The 20955-nt window shown below is 37.2% G+C and overlaps 1 protein-coding gene across 1 annotated transcript in view; it reads right to left on the bottom strand.

Annotated features, from left to right (window-relative positions):
- Positions 1-20955, bottom strand: part of CTNND2 (catenin delta 2) — a 496550-nt gene that overhangs the window by 353193 nt on the left and 122402 nt on the right. Inside the window, exon 2 of the mRNA XM_061994768.1 lies at positions 20694-20806. Coding sequence (XP_061850752.1) covers positions 20694-20806 — 113 coding nt within the window. The remainder of the gene's footprint in view (positions 1-20693; positions 20807-20955) is intronic.

Raw genomic sequence — 20955 nt, forward strand, 5'->3', positions numbered from 1 at the left:
AAATTTTGTTCAGGAAAAAAAAACAGACCCGGAATGGAGGATTTGGAACCCTCAAAGCAATTCTGTTTTGCCTTCAACAGAGAAAGCTGTCCTTACTTGAACTACACTGAAACTGATTTATATTGCCATTATAGTAAAAGACCAGGATGCAGCCTTGCATATACACCCACACTTCCTCTTCTTTCTGTTTGCAAAAGGTTTGCAGAGCCATAAACAGCTCTACATAACTGTTCCTTTCTTCCCTGTTCCTTTACAACCCTCCCAGGTGCCTGAGATTCAGCACTTGCTGGTGCACATCGGGTGTTAGTGCATCTGTCCTCAGGAAGCAAAAACCAAAACCAGATTCTGCACTGAGCAGCTAACACAGCTAAGAGCACTGAAAGCTGTTCTGCCTTTGGAAATCCTTATTTGAAAGGTAACTCTGAAAGACAGGGCAAACTGTGGAAGTTTTGGTAAAGATTGAGCCTACAAGTCATGAAGAACAGGAATAGGACACCTGGACTGTAGGCCCTCATCACGGGTCCCACAAGACTATTGGTCACCTGGCACATTTAGTTCTTCATTGGAGGATTTCCACAGTACTGTATGACAGAGAACTATCTTATAGAAACTCCTGCTCAGAGCTGTTTCCTACATCTGTGGGAACAGCCATGCCCCTGCTGTCTTCCCTGTAACAGGTACATCAGCCAAATTGAATGCACCATGGAAGTATTGTCACTTCCCACCATATTCTCTCCTTTTACACAGCACTTCCCTCTTCAGTCCTCGAAGATGACATACTATTTTGCTGTATTTTATCTAAAGGATGATGAGAATATGAACTGTCAGGGCTTGACTGTACCTATTTCTTTTTAATTAAAGCAATGATCTCAGCATTGTTTAATGTTAATGTTTAAATATTTGTTTCCTTGCACCATCAACATATATTCAGGAATATACCTGGATTCACTGGTAAAGTAATTGTTTTCACTCATGTTGTGATGGAATAGCTTCAATAATAATAATAATAAGGTAGCTACAGTACTTGTATGCACAACACTAACATTTACATCTAGACATTCAGATGTGTTCTCTGCAATGAAGCAAGAAACCCTAGGATTTCACATGGCTTCATATGGAGGGGCAGCCAAAAGCTCTGAACAAAAAACTGGACAGAACCAGGTTTAAAGCTCTGAAATTACCCATCACATTAATGATGTTAATGATTTATTCTGTACTGCAGGGACATATATAATTCTCTGCTGACCAAAATAAGAAAATAAAAATTACAGTTGGCTCAGTTTTAATTGTTCAGACTTAGCTCTAGTTTTCAACTGGTTTAGGAAAAAAAATGTTAACATCAAGGAAAGAGAGACTCTGAAGCAAGCTGCAGAAAGGTGTATAGTTGCTTTGGGATTGAAGTAGGGAGCAGTCTTGGGACAAAACTCATTCCTTGTCAATGGTGTATATATACATACATGAAGGTAGGAGAAAAGAGGAATGATCTGCACAGGTTCAGAGGCTCAGTCATGCTTCCCATTGCCCCAGTTCTGGAAAAAGGGAAAGCAGCTGAAAGCCACTCACGGTGACAACAGCTGGGTCCCAGCGCCGCTCCTCACAGCAGGGAGCTGCCTTGGGTTAGTTTCTTCTTAGACTACTCTTCATTTGCTCCACCATGCTTAACCTGCTTTTTCAGGTGGGTGAAACTCGGGAGAGTAACCAGAAGAGGCCCTTAGGGTAATGTCAGCCAACACTATGAGGACAAGAAAGGTTCTTTGAGGATCTGAGGCAGAATCCAAGGGTTGGGAGAAGGAAGTACAGGTCATGAATAGTCAGCAAAATTTAGCTTGTGGTAAAATGCTATGCATGCAACTTGTCTGTAAATGGTAATCACATAAAGGGGTTTTTGTCTTTTTTTTGGTAATCTCCAAATAAGATGACTCTAAAGCTTGCACAATCCTCAAGCAACTCTTCAGAAGTATTGTCTTGGTGATTCCCATGTAAAGCTCCATCACACAAACTAATATACTTCAATATAACCTGTCACAATCTTGCTGGATATATTCACATGGATATTTTCCCCTCAAGAAAAATCACTTCAGTTTCATGAATGGTAATCACAGAAATATCAGATCAGCCAAGGTTTCAGAAGCCAGACTTGTTTATCAGATTTCACTTTCCTAGAGCATGTTTTATATAGCAGATACAATAAACATCAAGTACATTAAATTGTCCAAGCATTTAGTTATAGTCACTTGACACAAACCTAGTACTAAATATGGACTAGCTACAAGTTGTCAACAATTGCAGGATATCAGTAAGGCCAAAGGATCTTCCTTGGTATCTGTTTCTTTCTTGAATGCTCTAATGGTGTGTTAGATGCATTGTACTGTTGAACATTATGCATAAATGTTATCTGCTATTTTCACTAAGGCTATGTGTGTGGTTGGCAATCTTTCCTGGCTGCTGCACTCTGATTCAGAGCAACTATACAGAAGGACAAGGAAGGGCTTCCAGGGTGAGGTGGAGACGGAGAAAGGCACAGAGGGGAGAGGCTCTGCTCAGAGCAGAAAACAGATCTCAGCCATTCTACAGAGAAATTTCTGGGGGGAAAAAAACCCCAAACCTTTAGGAGTCTTAGAGGGATTGAGTGGTATCTATTCAACCCAGAAAAATCTCCAAAAGCTGTCAGTATATGAGTAGAAAGACGCAACTTAGAGTATATGAACACAAAGTGCAGACTTGATTTTAGAACTTCAGCATTAGTCTCCCTGTACACCAGCACTGAGACTTCCCAATTTCCAGAACTAACGTGCTCTAATTAGACAACCTTATTCCTAACAAAATGTGTATTTAGGGAATAGAATACTTTCCTGCCTTTCAGTGTGTTTATCTTAAAGTGAGGTGAGAATAGCTCCAGCAGGACTTTCAGTCTCAATCATGGACTAAATAGTGTTTTAATACGGTATTTTAAGTAGATTTTGTTTTCCTTAGACAAAGACAAATAGATTGGAAAGGAAGCAGAGAACGTGAGTTCTGTAAAGCATGAGTAGGAAAATACAAGGTAAAAATGCTGGGTTAGCATCTTCTATGTACAGGTAGACATAGCAAATTAAGATGGGTAAGACAATTGACCTCATACTAAAACTGACCTGAAGAGTTTAGAACTATCAATAAAAGAAGCATAAACTTAGCAGTGCATTTGCTACTGTATCTGCCTGTGAATATCATACTGATGGATAACAGTTTGCTATTCTTCCATTGTTCCAAGAAGGTCAGCAAATCAAAAAGGGACAACCAAATAAACATCCAATGTTTATCCATTTGTCAGGAAAGGCCTCCACAAGACACCTGAAAACGTTTATTATCTGCTGCAAACAACTGTGAATGATTTGGGGGATTCCAACAGGGTTTTTTTTAAACAGCAAATCCTCAGCTGTGTGAATTCTCAACCAGCAGCAACAGTGATAATCTTCTCTGAATAAACTTACATGTTTCTCCTTCAGGGTGTAGTTTCATATTATACTTAATTCAATCTAACAGCAGGCAGAGGCCATAGGGAATAGACCTGCATTCTCCCTGCTTTTCTGCCTCTTCCCTTGCTTTGAATTTAGCAATTGTGCAACTCTACAGTGACTCCCATCAGTTTGCTGATCTGAGGGAAAACTCACAGGTTTTCATGAGTTCGCTTCCCCTGCAAGCAGGGAAGATTTACCCTTAAAGTCAATCTCAGAAGAGGAAGCAAAAAGAGCATACAAAGTGGAGCATGAGAGGGCTGTTGCTCCTTTCACTAGCAGTTGTTAGGTCAAACTAAGCCTAATACGAACTCACATCCTAAGATCGCATCTATATTTCTCTTTCAGTCTGAAGCTGTAGCATGTTTTTGAAGTGAATCCATGAAGTAATGGCCCTACTGTTCAGTTTGCAGAACAGCTACAGTACATGTGAACTAGATTGTTTTAGGAGTAAACTTAGCCAAAAACATTGTTTCAGAGGTATACCAAATACAGGCTAAACATTTATAAGCCATCCAAAAGGTTCTTGAAAGGTTTAGGGGTTTGTAGCTACTTTGTAGCGCTTCTCATACTGCATAGCAATGTGTGAGATGATCAGGTACTGCACTCTTGTCATGAAGATGAAAGCTCTAGGTTTTAAAAACCCTAAACAACTGTCAGACTTCGGGATTAACAAAATAGACATGTCTTTATTATAGAGACCGTGAGCAACTTTTCTTGTGGGAACAAAGCCTGAGCTTTCCACTCATTTGGATACCCATGCTCTCAGATCCAAGATGATCACGTTGGAGAGTCCTCAATACAAATAAACTTTCCAGCATTGCTGAGCCCACAGGAGACCCTTATGAAGAAGCATTCAGAGATATATTTTCAGTCTGCTCTATGCCCCACATTGCACTATGCCAAGGCTCTTCACTTCAGCCAAGGAACTGTGCAGAGAAAGATGGTAGTAACAGAGTTTATTAGAAGATGAATCTTGGGGTTTTAGTCATGAGCATCAGGAGATAGGGCTGGGGCAGGACAGAAGACAAGCTATGGTGCACGTCCATCACCACCACAGACATCGTGTGACTTATTTCCAAGGTCAACTCAACTGACAGGGCTTTACACAGAATTGTAGACAAGGACACCTACAATGGGCATTCAGTGTTCATCCAAGACACGGGACTGGTACAGCTACAAAATGCTCCATGCCCTCAGGGTACTGACATTCAGTCTCGGGGTCAAACATCTTCCAGCTGAAAGCTAGTGCACAGGGTAGACATAGGAACTTTTCTACAAACTGAAGTATTACTAGTGCACCATTATGCAAATTTATCTTGCAGGTGGGGGCAAAGATACCCACACTCTTCATTTATTACCATTGGCCCCTGAATGTCTTACTGACACTATGCTGACAGCAGAGAAATAATGTTATCATAGGTAAGTTAAATTACTCTGGATAGGGTAATAAAATGGAAATGACATTAAAGGTAACAACATATAGCAAGGTAACGTTAACACATTCATTTCAAGTACAACACGCCTATACATTTACAGAGTAACTTCAGTAAACTGAAAAGCAAGTTCTGTGTCACTGTCACTCCCAGTGCCAGTCTGCAAGTACACTCATCTCAGACAAAGCTCATGGAGAACAGATCCATTGCCACTTGGCTGCAACACTTGGTAAGAACTGGCAATCCTATCTGCCAGGGAAGCAATAGGCATTTTCTGCACGTAAAGCACTGGAATACATTCAAAAGGCTTTTCAGGTCTAATTATTTCAGAGAACACTTAAATAGTCCCCATTAAATAATTCGTGGCATTTTCACTTGATGTAGTCCTCCTTTAAATATACTCTGAAAATGTCTGTCAAAGCCTCATGTTTACAGCCAGTACCATTGAAAAGTGATCTTAAGCTTAATACCATCTACATTTCATTGCACATAAATCCTATGTCCAAGGGAGCAACATTGTTGCCTTGCTGTGGCACAGTAACTGTCAGTAACTGTCAGTAACTGTCATCAATATTTCCTTATCATTATATAAGGCATACCAACAGTTGGCGTTCTTAGCACAGTTTGACATTAGGAGAGATTTTAGTACTTTCAGGATGGTTAAACACCAATTTAATACTTAACAGTTTCAGAGGCCCAAGAAACAACAGAAAGAAAAGGTGTATGACAGCCTGTAGACCAAGGAGTGTTTCCTAACTTGAGACTGATTGCAGCCAGACCATCAGTTACATTGAGACATGAGTGTGCACTAAGATCCTGCAGACCTTGCTTTCCACGTGAAAGAATCTGCGCTAAATGAACAGTGGTGGAGCTACCACCAGAACTCCACGTCTGGACTTGGAATGGAGAACTATCTTTAATAACTATGAATATTTGGAACACCTGAGCTTTCACCTTTTTCTTTTACATATTACACGTTCAAAATCCCAGAGAAAATTTGGAAATCACTCAACAATACTCTTTTGAATAAACACCTGATATCACTTTTGTTCACTAAAAGCATGATTTGTATTCTGGGAAACAGTGAATAAGCAACTACTTATCTAAAATTCCTGTAGTAATTATTCTATACTTTAAATATGAAAAAAATATCATCAGCTGCAATATTGAAACAAATTTAAACTGAGCAGTTAGACTTTTCTCTTCTTACAGAAACACTCTGAAACCTCCATAGTTGCTAAAACTCCTAATAATACAGTGAATTTGTTTTGATCTTGGTTTTCCCTGTATCTCTTTTTTTAAACATCAGCACTACTTAAAAAAGCCAATGCAGTGAAAACTGGCATTTGAAGGCATTTTGAACAGAGTTCTAAAAGTAAACAATGCCACTTTAGATGCTGTATTTCCCCTTAGAATGTTTATTTGAATATTTTTTTCTTGATGTTAATAGTTTTGCCTCCTGATGCTACCAAAAGGCCATTGATAAGATAGTGGAAGAGATAAGAAAAGTAACACTGACTGTTCATAGTGTCCTGTCAAAAAAGTAAAGAAACTTTATTCCTCATTCATGCTCTTTCCCTCCCTCCCAATTTCTTTCATTGTAAGCTTTCTGCTCAAAGAGAATAGGTCAAGCCTTTCAGAGCAGTAGTTGATGGTGAATCTTTCCCATCAGGCCTCAAGCTATCATATTGCAAACCCACAGACCTAAAAGATTTTAGTTTTAGAAAGTCTCCAACTTAAAAATAAAGGAAGTATCACAGTGTGACAATTTTGGCAGAGCACTGATGCCACAGAAGAGAATGGATGCCTTGGCAGAACTGAATGCTTCATTCAGCCCCTGAAATCTTCCCTTCTTCCATGAAAATAAGGCTTTTTCTTTCTTTCTTTTGCCTTCATTTTTTTCAGTTCTCCTGCATATGAGACCATCTAATGAAAGTACTGAAAGAAGGAAATCAACTTGTCTCCATGGGGTACGGCATCTAGGTCCATCCTTTTAAAAAGAAGCATGACAATTCAACAGAGAAATAAAGCTTCAATATTTATCTCTGTACAAATTGAGTTATGAAAAGCAATTAAGATTCCATTTTTCTGATATAAAAATGGTCCAATAGAAAATGACCTCGCATTTCTGCCTTGAGACTCTTCAAAATCTTATTCCTACAGATTTTCAGGGGGCTGAAGTCCCACTACAGAGAACTTGTAATCTAATACAGATGGCTTAAATTCAGCTGTGATTGTATTGGCCTTTTCAAAGCTCTTGTGTTCTCTTGCAATTCCATCTTATGAGAAGGACCAGTGGCTGAAAAATGCCATAAAGGTGGGATTAACCTCTAGCCATGGCATAGCTAGTCAAAGCAGATATTTCTGAGCTTGTGAAAATCAAGTAAATGTACAGATTCTGTTTTTAACCATATATTTCATCTTTATTTTTCTTTCCATAGTTACTTTCCATATGGATGATGTAACAGCTCCACCAGCAGTTTAAACAGGCAAAATCAAAGGTCATTGTCTAAGTTCTTTACCCAAGCAATACCTTTGAAATTAATGAGAGGTCACTGAATTAAAAACCAGCTGCAGGATTTGGATCTTCATTAAAAAGCCTCCTGCCTGCTTACAAGTCACAGTAAAATAAAACCTCAGTCAAAAAGGATTTAATGATTTCATTTTATATATATATTACTTGCAAACTTTAGGAGCATTGGTGCAACACTTTCAGACAGAACAATTCCAAGGAGCCTAAGGGAGGAAGGCAGGCACATTTCACTGAATTGGATAAAATGACGTCTGTGCTAAGTGTGTATTTTTGCATATAATGTTCTATTTATAGCTATTATCAAGAAATATAGCATGTGATTCATGTTTTCATTCACACGGCAAGAATCTATGAGAGCATTACTATCATTTCCAAACTTTATTACCTCTAAGTCTTGCAGCCCCAGATTCTGACTTGGAAACCATTACTGAATGCAATATGTTAGCAGGACACACAAGAGACTATGTGCTTATTTTTCACCTTGATTAAATCATGATAAAGGACACAAAGTGATTGATTATTCCTGCAGAAGAAAAGAATGAGGTACCTCCAAAAACCAAAAGAGAAAGTCAGAATTGGATTCTGATTTAACTGAAGACAGTAGATTGAAAGTCTACTCCTGGATCAACTGGGAACCAGAGATGATAAAAAAAGAGAAAAGAATTCTCAGTCCTTTGAGACAACTTTTCACAGAGGGTTAACTGGTAAGAAGTTACATTTATTAAGACTTTAGGGCCTTTGGGTCTGGAAACTTGTATGATATTACTTTAGTAAAATAAGATATTTACCTTGTCAGAATAGATCATTGCTCATCAAAAGACCTAAAACTTTCTAGTATCAATAAAAGAGAAGGGAAGCTATAAATATAACAAGAAGCTAAATCAGAACTGAAATGTTAAGGAAAAAGACAGAAGCAGTAGAAAATACTCAATTGCAAGATTGCCAGAAAATTATGTTAAGAGTATAAAGTCATGTTTTATACCCAAAAAAAGTGTCTAGCAGAGTAATTGTAACTCCTCCTTGTTAAGGCCATCAACTATGTTGAACAAGAACAAAAAAAGCAGCTCAGAACTAAAGCACAGGGATGCCTGCTGGGCATTTGTAATGCAAGAATGTGAACACAACCAGCTAATGCAGTACTGAGGCAAGAATCAAGGGCATTTCGGTTACTAATTGTCTCAGTTTAACCAGTTCTGATCCAACCACCAATCTGCTCTGTGTTAGACCTCATCCTAAATTACCTACTGAAAAGGAAATGCATCTTGTGGTTTCTTTGATTAAAGATACCTACTGTTATATTCCACAAGTTAAATCTGAGTCACTTGAAGTCTAAACAGCAAAACAGTAACAGCGAAACAATTTATTCCTGCGAACAATTTGAATTTTAAAAAAAGCAAAATAAACCTTTAAAATCCTATCTAAATCATTGGATTATGTTAAGACTATTTAGAATTATTCCTGCTTAGTGTCACTTGATATAGCTTTGAATTTTAGCAGGATAAAGGCAAAAAAACCCAGTAGATCCAAAAATTTGTACCCCAGGCTGGTTGCACTCTTAATTAATGATGTGCTGCTGTTAAAATACTCAGGTAAATGTAGTACTGTTTTTCACTAAAATCAGAGTTAATGCAGAAAGCTGTATATTAATCATGTCTTTCTAAATGACTAGCCACAATTATATCTCCTCAGTATGTATATCCTGAATTCTTTTAAACAAAACAAAAGTCATTCATAGACGACAGAACAAATGCTTTAAACAATCAAAACTTGACAAGGGAGTATATTATGCACAGTAACAGGGCTTTCTATAAATTTTATTCATCAAGGAATAAAAATCATGCTTATTTAAACATCGTTGATGTTAAGAGTTTCATGTCACAGATTCTCTTAACAACGGGAACAAGGGAATTTATTGTAAGTATATCAATATCGCTTTCTGTTGTTGAGGTCTCTTTAAGCTGAATATAAACTGTCATCTTAATTTATTGCAAAGGAACAAAGCAATATATTATCAGTGTCTCACTGCAGAAACAGAGGTTAAACTTGAAACAGTTGTGTATTCCTGGGCCACTAAAATAAATACCTTCAGAGGCACTAATGGATTTTATTTTTATTTTCTTCCTTTCTCTGAAAAATGGATCCATTAAGACAAAAGCTAAGTGATTTAAATGGAAATCTATATACAAATTAAATCAGAAGGCATGAAAAAGATAGCTAGCAACAGGACAAGAGGTAATGGGATGAAGCTGGAACACAAAAGGTTCCACTTAAATATAAGAAAAAACTATTTCAGTGTGAGGTGAGGGAGCCCTGGCACAGGCTGCCCAGAGGGGTTGTGGAGGCTCCTTCCTTGGAGGTCTTTAAGACCTGCCTGGACATGCGACTTGATCTAGGTGAACCTGCTTCTGCAGGGGGGTTGGACTAGATGATCTCTAAAGGTGCCTTCCAACCCCTACCATTCTGTGATTCTATGAAGGGGAAGGCCTTGAAAAGTCTTTAACTTCAAATGTAAATGCTATTGCCTTTTTTATTACAGCACTAATTGAAAACACCAGGGAGAGGAAAGTGGAGAGGAAAGGAGGGGAAAAGAGGTGGACTCTACTACTCCCTGGACATAACACTTCAATATTTTTACATCAGAAAAAAATATGGGAAATGTAAATGCAGCTACAGAAGCTGTTTCAGACTGAATTTTGGAATTTATTGCATAAACTACATGTCCTTTTTCAAGAGCAGATTTATAACACCATTACATGTGGACAAGCTACATCTCTTTTGCTCATTTCTTCAACAGGATGAACATGAGCTGGACAGAGAAAATTAGAAAGCTTTTTTGCCAAAGCTTTTCATATCTGAAGTCACTTATGCTTACATATTCCCTAGTAAGGAAAATAAACTATATTGTGATGTAATATATTTAGCAGACTAAGATAGAAAGTAGAGGTGATGATTACTTCAAATTATTAATAGTCTTCTGTTCTCATCAGCAACTTGCAGTGATTATTTCCTCCTAGTAGCTACATTTATCAATTTACATACACTACATTTCATTGACAAATTATGTGGCCAAGAACTTCCAAAGATCTGCCAGAGCTTTCTGTTAATCAACTAGAAGGGGAAAATTGGATAGCTGAACTACAAAGCACTGATTATAATTGGATGAGTTGTATGAGTGTAATAAAGAAAGTTCTCGTAATGTTCTAGATCTACTGGTCTAGTGTTTTGACTGAAAGTCACTCTATGAAGACTAATCCTTCAGATAACCATTGCTGAAATAGGTTTAGATTAAAACAGTACTTACAAACTGGTTTTTAGAATAAACAAATTTCAGAAGGAGTAATCTAAAAGTAAAAAGAAAGGAGTAACTACGTTACACCATTACACTCTGTCCCAGTGGTCTCCAAAGCAGGGTGTGCACATGGCATGCATTGCACAAGAGAATTCACTGGACTGAAGGAGGAAAATGGTTTTGTAATTTTAATACATAAAAGAAAATGAAAAATCATGCTCAATTATTTTTTTATCTCTTACTTTTAAAGTTTCTGAGTTTGTAAGGTTTATAATATTTTAATGCTTTAGTACACGTATATCATCTGTAAATAAATAACCACATACTGTGGGTACATATTCAAATATGTTTTCCTGATAGGGGCACATGATCAAGAAGGTTTGGAGAGCAACACTCTAACCCATCAGGAAGGCTGGTGCAGAAATATCAGCCAGAATCCACAGAACCTGCTATCAAGTTAGTCCTCTTGAAACTGATGTCTGATTTTTGGGGGCAGGAATGCCATCGCTGCGAAGTTAGCTGAAGCTCTCACTGAAGTTAGAACATCAATCCTTTGATTAAAGGATTTTTATCTGAGCTAAATACCTTTCTTTCACGGTAGTCACTGTCTCCTGCCAGTCATTCATGAATATAGTCAAAATAATCGGTAACTCTATTGGGAAACTTTAAGGTAACATTCACAGGATATTTGAAATCAGGAAAAATTCACACTGTACTCCTAGAATCATAGAATGGTAGGGGTTGGAAGGCACCTTTAGAGATCATCTAGTCCAACCCCCCTGCAGAAGCAGAGTCACCTAGATCAGGTCACATAGGAACATGTCCAGGTGGGTCTTGAAGACCTCCAAGGAAGGAGACTCCACAACTCCTCTGGGCAGCCTGTGCCAGGCCTCCCTCACCTCAAAGGGGAAATAGTTTTCTCTTATATTTAAGTGGAACTTTTTGTGTTCCAGCTTCATCTCATTACCCCTTGTCCTGTTACTAGCTACTATAGAAAAAAGGGATGTCCCAACTTCTTGACATCCACCCTTTAGATATTTATAAATGTTAATAAGATCTCCCCTCAGTCTCCTACTCAATTTGATGATAATCCTACTGCAGCTATATTCACAGTCATCTATGTGATAACATTTATGATGAAGACTTTCAAAATAAAATGCAGAAGGAAGATGTAAATGAAAACAAAATCCAACTATTTAATCTTGATCTAGTTGTTTCAGTATAACACATATAAATGTAAAAGCTGTACTATATCTCTATCTCCAAACCTTGGGAGTTAAGGGATATTGCTCTACAGAAAGTGAAGAAGTAGAGAGCTGGTATGCAAGAGACTTTGTTTTTTAAACAATCTTTGTGCAAATGAGCAGTGTGGAGGAACAAGTTAAAATAGAAAGGGTAGAGCAAAGCCAGGAGGAGGTAGAATTTTAGTCACAATTAGCATAACAGAGACTACATCTACTGTGACCTGAAAGCACGAGATATTTAAAAGACCCTTTAAGTTTAATGTGTTAAAATCCATAAAATTTTCCTTAACTGCTGAAATGGCGTCATGCCTGGAGAGCATATAACATTACCCATTCAAAGTTTGTTGCTATGCATTAGCAAGATGCCTGTGGAAACAGAACTGTGTTCATTCATGCCACTCCTGGAACTCAATTAAGTATTTTAGTAATACTTCCTGTGCATTTTTGATATTTGATATGCTTGAGTATAAAGCAATACTCAGTGTCCAGTACAGAGCAATCACAGTTGCAGTATTATTGTTTATGTCAGTCCCTCAGAAGGAGTGTAGAGACAATATAAAGGAAAATCAAAGACTAGCTGCATTTTAACTTAATCCTTGTACAAATGCCTTGTTAGACAACTTCTGTTTCATGACTGTTTCATTTCCAAACTGCTGTGGGGATAAATCGGGTTTTTGTGGAGGGATGCTGTTGTCTACAGGACCGATGGAGATTCATAACTTGCAAAATGTGCATCAGGAAAAGAACTAGCTATCTGCTTATAACAGCTGGAGGAAATCCAGTAGTATTTTATCAACTTTTTTTGCCTAATTCTGTTGTTGAAAAGATCTATCTGAATCCCTGTCAAATATTCTCTACTTTTCATTTCTCTGTACAGCCTTCCAGATATGCAGGGACCTGAATAAACAGATCAGAAACTGACATACAGGCGTGATGACTACTCAGAGCAGCAAATGAAGCCAGTAAAATCTCTTCAGCAATTAGTCCTGGATTTCTCAGGTGAGTAGCCAGAATAAATGGATATTTTCAGTTTTAGTCTTTGGTCCTCCAACTGTAAGCATGGCATGATATGGTTTCCCTGATTCCTCTGGCTTACCCTCCTAGTCCTGCTCTTCTCTAGACTCTGATCCTGTTTAATTTGTCCTCATCCTGCTGCACCTCACTCTTCATTTCTTTGACCATCTGATTCTGGCAGGAAATCATTAAATAAAAGGCTTTACTTCATAGACTGAGTTCTTCCAGATGCCTTAACCATGTTTTAAACAGAGGTTCTTCCTTCTCAACTTCTCCCCTCATACATGCATGTCACTTGGATGCTAAATGGACCTGGAGGTCCTCTTCTTGACTTCTTACCATTGGACTCAGAAAGACCCCTCCTCACCCTGACAACACAGAGGGAAGGATAACACTGAATTCCTCTTCAATGGATCAACCTGGAAGGTGCAACTTGACAAAATAAGAAACAACTGAAATCTTGGTTTAATACAAGCCAGCAGGCAAGATTAATGACAAAACACTACCACAGTCTCTGTCCATGATTCCTCAGAACTGACTCCTTACGATTCCTTACTACCCTTTTGGTGTCCAATGTAAATTGCCCTTAGCCACACAAAACTCACCAAGTTATAGAATTTGTTCTCAGAAACTAGATGCTTCTAAGCCATCACAAATGATATCTAGTGCCTCTGACCCATGAGCAATAAGCACTAAAAATGAACTTTCCTGGACAAGTTTGTTAAAACTTTCCTGCACACACTCTAAATTTGAGAAGCTTCTAAGAGCAAGGAACTTTCCCTCAATATTATTCTCAATCTTGTCTTTCTCCAGACCTATCCAAAAATATTTCAACAACTGGTAAGGAAGGATGGGGAGAAAAAGAACATGGTCAAATTATTAAAGCAGAGCCCAGCAAGTTATCATAAAAAGGAGAGCTAGAAGGGCTGTAGAGAAACAGTATTATCACTCATGTCCCATTCTTGATATATATTCTACACGTCCTTAGGCTTCAAATGATAAGTTTTTATGATCTCCTTAGGCAATCTATTACAGTGCTTACCCATCCTTAATGGTAAACTGTATTGATCTATTTTTTCAACAAATGGCTTGTCAAAAGTAGTCTGGACACAGAACCCCACTCTGTAAGACATAACCAAGTTCTACACTCAAAATAATTTATTTCCCAAGTTCAGTATTTCCATGTTTATTTCAAATTAGTACAGTATTCAACTGTCAGGATTGCAAAACTGTGACTGCAACAATTTAAAAGAGTCTTTAGATAGCTTAGTATCACACCAGAAGTGCATTGAGGTAGAGGTTATACTATTAGGTACAGTCTTCCTTGGCTTACACATCAGTAAATGTCAATATGTAAAGCATCCGTTGTCATCACTGTGCTTTTTTTGAGGTTTTGTTTTTTATTTTTCCTTGTATTAGTGCAATAGAAGAAATAAAGACTTGAGCTAACTAAAAGAGAATCTAAGTGACACTTGGCAGCCTCAGATAAGGCTCTCAGCTTTCAGACTAAGGCCCTTTATTGAGGCACTAGAGAGAAAAAAATATCTATAGCCTTATTGTCATAGCTGCTCTGCAGTAACTTTGATGAGATTAAAATAAAATCTGATACTTAATTTCATAAACCTGCCAGTGTTATGAGTTTGACAATGCTGAATATTACTGTGTTTCTGCTGTCATGAAGGTGATATCTCAGGAGGGTATTTGTGAAACAGAAGAAAAAGGAAAGTACCTGTGGCGGGAGTGTTTTGAAGGTCTTGTTGGAGTTGGTGCCTTCAGAGACATAGCTACCTGGGATTGATACAACCCATAATATAATTGTAAAAATAGGGAAGTAGTTTTTCTTTTAGCTCATATTTTGCTCTAGATCCCACAGTAACCATATATTTTCAGCATTGGGTCTTTTTAACACCTGCATTGACAGGCAAAAGCAAACTATATATTCATGAGTTTAGACTGGAGACTTTTTTCATGAAATCTTGACAAATTTGATGTTAACTAAAAAAAAAAATAGAATACCAATGCAATTATTTTCCCAATATCTCTGTGGAAATAACAATATAAAGCACAGAAAAACTTAGATGGGAAATAGGAGTCACGTTTTTATCATCTCTAAGGATGGAAACTCTAAGACCTCTCAGTGCAACCTGTTCCACCGTTTAACTAAAGTGACAACTAAAAATGTTTTCTACACATCTGGTCAGAATTTGCTGTTTCAACTTGTGTCTTTCTTATACTGGGAAGCCTCAAACTGGATATGGTACTCAAGATGTAGCCTGCTGAGTTTAAAGCAGAAGGGAGGAATCCTCTTGCCTTGATCTGCTGGCTATACTATTGCTGCTGCAACCCAGCATGCAGCTGGCCTTCTTTGCAGCAAGGATACACTGCTGACTCATACTCCGTTTATTGCTAATGATGTCCTGCAAGGCTTTTTCTCTAAAGCTCTCTGCTACTTACACAGTCCCTGGTTGTGTTGTCACATGGGGTTATTCCACAGCAGGTGCAGAAATTTGCATTTGCTTTCATTTACAAATTTCAACTTCATAAGGTTCCACTCAGCCCATTTATCCCACCTGCACAGGTCTAGGCTGAAGCAGCCTTGACTCTGCTGGCCTACAGGATTTGTCAACTCCTAGTATTATATATCTACAAAGATTATTATATGTACTCCTACAATCAGTAGCCTAAATTAGATCACACACCCTCAGCTGTATAGAAGAGCTTTATAAATACAATTTTATTTACTTAGAAACACAATTTTCTCTGTGTTCATCATGTCACAAAGTATTTAATCTGTATCACAGAATCACAGAATGTTAAAGGCTGGAAAGAACCTCAAAAGATCATCTAGTCCAATTCCCCTGCCAGTGCAGGGCCACCTAGAGTAGGTAATGCAGGAACTCATCTAGGAGGGTTTTGAATGTCTCTAGAGAAGGAAACTCCACAACCCATCTGGGCAGCCTGTTCCAGTGCTTCCTCACATGAACAGGCAAGAAAATTTGCCTTACATTTCTTTGGAACCTCTTATGTTTCAGCTTTTACCCATTGCCCCTTGTCCTATCATTGGACATCACTGAGAACAGCCTGGTTCCATCCTCCTGACAACCACCCTTTTTAATCTATATGTTTTGAATGTTCTTGAAATGAAGGATCTTATAGGTCTATCAGCTCAACTTGCTGGATATTACTTCAAGGAATTTGCAAAAGTTTTATCTTCCTAAGCAAAACATTGTTTTTTCCCCAGTAATACAATCTGAATGACATCTGCATCTCCAAGACAGAGAACTACATTGAAGAAAGCACATGCAAAGCAGGTAAGCTTTCCATGCAGTTCAGTAAATTAGATTCTACTTTTGCTCCCTGTGAAACAGAAACTTTAGCATGTTGCTTAGGACAGACATGCAGAGACACCACTCTTTTCAAGAAACTTTCAATAGTGAATGGCAAATCACTTCTACTAATTTCAGTGTGGGGTTGAAATTCACTTCAGAAAACATTCTGAACAATTTGAAAACTACCTGTTCAAAGAAAAAGAGTAGGGTCTGCTTGACCTACATTCCTAAGTTCAAACAGTAAGGCTCCACCAAAAGACATATGTAAACAAACAGAAGTTGCTCACATAAAACAATGATGAGGAATATGAAACAGAAACTTAAAGTTTGAAGGATTTACTGAGAATGAAGTTCTTCAATTAAGTCCAAATGACACTTGTCTGTGTAATTTCTTTATGTTACATGTATTTGCATGCAAGCTATTTTCTTCCTTTTCTAGTGTTTCCATTCTGTGGTACTATTTTGTCTGAATTCTTTCAAAAGAAAACATGAAAACATGTAGCTGAGTCTTCAAAGTGCCTCAGAGATTTTGTCTTCATCTATGGAAGGAAAAATCACACTCTTACTTACAACAGCTTCTGTTCTGAGGAACTACATGATGGAGTCATGGGAAATTCAGTCATTTGAAATACATTAATATGTGCTAAAAATTATCACAGACTGAAGACCTCAAAGATATGCAGGTATTGAGTTGCCCTCCATAAAAAAGGGAGTGACAGACTGATGGATCTGGACTGGGAGGAATAAGCACCTCTGGCAGAGGGATGGAGCAGTACAGAACATCACTTGGCTCCTTATGCAATGTGTGATGAAATTTTAATACTTGACAGGCTGAGTAAAGAACTGCTCAGTTTGCCAACAGGGAAACACTGTGTCATGGAAGAGTTACTTAAGTTTTGTCCTGCTTCATGGTCTAAACATTTTATTCAGCTTTATTAGAAGCTCCTGATTCCCTCTTTGATTCAAGCCAAGAACTTGTTCCTGAAAAGCAGGCACTAAAATCCCTTCAGCACAATTCCTAGTGAACAGAGACCCTTAACCCTCTAAAAATATGACTAGTAATCAAGGATATGACAAAGAAAATTTACTTTGGGTATTCTGAAGGGGCACAGCTGTGAGACAGGTAGGCATAGAAACGATGAACACTATTAAAGCTGTGGTATTTCCTTATATACCCAAAATAAGCTCCTCAAGGTTAGTGAATGGTCCTGTGAATTGAGCATTTCTGTCCCTTCAGTGGAGCAAGTCTTGTTGCAATCAGAACTTTGGACAGAGGAGTCAGTGATGGCTAATCCAATCTCTTCTGAACAAACTGAGTAACACAGGAAGTCCTTAAAGGTTGAAAATTGAGCCAGCTTCAGGTTACAGCTGGATAAGCAACTCTTTGTGGGTCAAGCAAATGTGGATAAGTGAAGCAAAAACTACCAACCCTTTAGCATGTTCCCAAAAACCTGGTTTGGAGGGCATAATCTTAAGACATATAGGAAAACTCCATGATATTACTATCCCAAGGAGGTAAAGCTAAAATCAATTTTTTTCCTGATATCTTTAAAATGAGGGGCACTATAAGTACTGTTACTCACATCTGTAGTTCTCATGAGATGTCAGACCAAGATATGGCAGAAAACACCACTGTAAACTGGTTTAGGTTGCCTAAAATTGCAATTATGGACAGCTGTTCAATATATTAGTTTTAGATACTTGGGTACTAACAGACATAAGTAACAAATCTTAACAAGAAAAATTCCTTTAGGGGATTTTGAATGAATTATTTTAAAGCATCATAAAAAAATTAACTTCCCAGTATTAAAATATGCAGATTACAATCAGTCCAGTTTGATTATTCCTTGATAAGGAAAAGCATCTGAATAATAAATCTAAGTATCATCAGACAATGGTGACATCACTGAAGAATGTATATTCACTTCTACTGGAGACTAATAGGTAGGATTTCACTTTGAATAACAATAGTATTTAAAATAAATGCAATTGATTTAAAGAAATGCAACCGATTTAAAGATTGCTTTAAACAGCTCTTCACCAACAATAGCTTAATAGTAACAGGTCTTTGTTCTGATTTTAGTTTGTGTTCCATCAGAAAAGCATGCTTAAAACTATTAATAAATGATGCAGTATCTGAATAAAGACAGCAAAACCTTAAAATTACTCTGTAAGGAACTTATTTTTAAATCATTTACTATTTCTATGAAATTAGTCACCTCGTTTTAAAGGATGTATGTCTAAAAAGCTTAGTTTCACAGTCATATCTATAAAAAAGCCTTTTTAAGAAAGCCTCTTCTGCCTCCACAGACTCCAAAACTCCTCATATACATTTTTTCTTAAGCCACATTTTATTCCACCAAGTAATTCTTCATCTTCCAAGTCTTTGTCTCCTATACTATGTCCTAGAACACTCTCAAATCAGAGTTAACTATGGAAAGTCAACACAGCTGCTGGACATATTTGACTTCACTTAATATTTGTTAGTTCTACCACCTCCAATAATGATTTAGTATTTTTTAAGCTAATGGAAAATTAAAGCTCATTTAATATGTATGGGAGAAACAATGACCCAACACAAACAATATTATAGTATTATTGACTTCCTTTTTACATCACTTGCCAAGTTCAAAAATAGCTTTCTAATTGTAATCTTTCAATGTTATCTTCTGGACCACATTATTTCAAGCATTTCTTGAAACAGTTTTAGTTAAAACACTAGAAATTTTAATCTCGTATGTAAAACATTTCTGGGGTAAATTACAGATGTCCAAAGTTTGCATGAAGTCTCCTTGGTTATTCGAGATACTAGTCTATTCCACAGAGAGATTAGTAGTCAAAAGATTAAACCTCTCAAATAACTGAAGTCTCTTAAGAAACAGATGAATGACCTTGATACAACTGATGACTCAAAAGCATTAATTTACCAATAAGAAAAAAGTTCACCAAGAAAACATTTTCTTCTAAACAAGAAATTTCCCCATCTCCATGTCATGAGCTGGAGTAATCCTAAAACAAAAGTATTATTCAAACTTAGCTCAGTATTCTTCAAATATAGTTCCGAGAGCTTTTTTGAAATGCAGTCATACCATACTTAAAATTTAAAGTCCCGTGGGAGTGCACTTGAAGTGCAAATATACTGTTCTGCTTTGCCAAATACTACCTTCTCTGTTCTTAAATAATTCCAAGTAATATAGTTTCCTCTAATGCTAGTATAAATCTACTTGGTGGAGAAGATTATATAGAATAAAGTAAAATATATCTTACAGAGCTAATTCTCACTTCATTTATTCAGAATCTTCATACTTAAGTCAACTTCATGTACATCTGCTGAATTACTGAAAGATTCTTCTGACTTCTGCCATTTTAATTGAACTGCTACATTCAATATTTTTGTTGTTTCTTTGGCATTCTATTGAAGAATTCCTACTTGTCACAGAAAACAATCATTTATTTGATTGAAGTGTAGTCTGAATTCCTTAAACTGATGAAGAGTTTCTTCCAGTAGTGATAGATATTCTTTGTAGTTTTTCTATTCGTACCACAAAAAACTTGGCTCTGAGCTTGGCATATCATACTTAATCTTATGTATTCAAAAGATATCACACTTAGTATTTCCCCTGATAAAAAGAGAAGGAAGATATGTCTAGACAACATATTTTTTCTTGACCCATCAAATTCAAGTACTATCATGTTTCATTTATTAGGTTCACCTGAGAAAACAGAGAAACTAGTACCATCAGCTCAAAACTACAAAATCTTAACTCCCAACAAACTGACAAAGAGCTTCCTTTTGTTACAATTTCTAACATAAACTTGCCATCACCCAAAGAATGTAGCAGAACAATTTCTGCAACTGAGGAAAGTAAATGTTTAAAAAACAGTGTGACTGATATCATTACATTCTTATGTAACAATGTTTAAGTCATTTTCTCTGAAGCTTTTGATACCTACAATGACGTAATTATGATGAAAACACATTCACAAAACTTACCAATACGTCTGCAAATATGAATCTATAACGCTCCAGATTAAACTTACCGCTATATTGGAAGTGGAAACAGGAGTTTTGCCATTAATCCATTCAGACTACAGCGATTCAACGAATTCCAAATGTGAGTATGATTTTGTCACTGGACAAATCAGATACCAAACTGCATGTGATTAAGCTGCTTCTTCAAAATTTCTTTCTAAAAATCAGATTAAAATGCAAATTTTCAACCTCTACTAAAATCTCATGTTCCCTGGTGCATAATCTTTTTTACAAGAAGATGATCAATCTTGCTCTCAGTGGTGATTTGTAACAGCGACAAAGTTCATTACATTACAAATAAATTCACAATTCATACATTACCTAATGCTGCTCATGCTTCCAGTTTCTGATCCAAGCTTACATCTCTCCAGCTGGCTAGCTACAATCTGACGTTCCGCCTCAAGTTCTCGAGTCAGTCTCTCAAACTGCAGTTCCTGGAAAAAAAAGCCCACAAAGAAAAAGTTTGTTTTGACTTCTCTTAAGAGGCAGATTAAGAAGGAATTTCAGTACATAAAATTATGACCCATGCAAGAACTGTTGGTATAATATCTCATAGGAAAGTCCTTTTTTTTCTCTTTTTAAA

The sequence above is a fragment of the Colius striatus genome, chromosome 4 (assembly GCF_028858725.1).
Source record: "Colius striatus isolate bColStr4 chromosome 4, bColStr4.1.hap1, whole genome shotgun sequence".
Taxonomy (NCBI): Eukaryota; Metazoa; Chordata; class Aves; order Coliiformes; family Coliidae; genus Colius; species Colius striatus.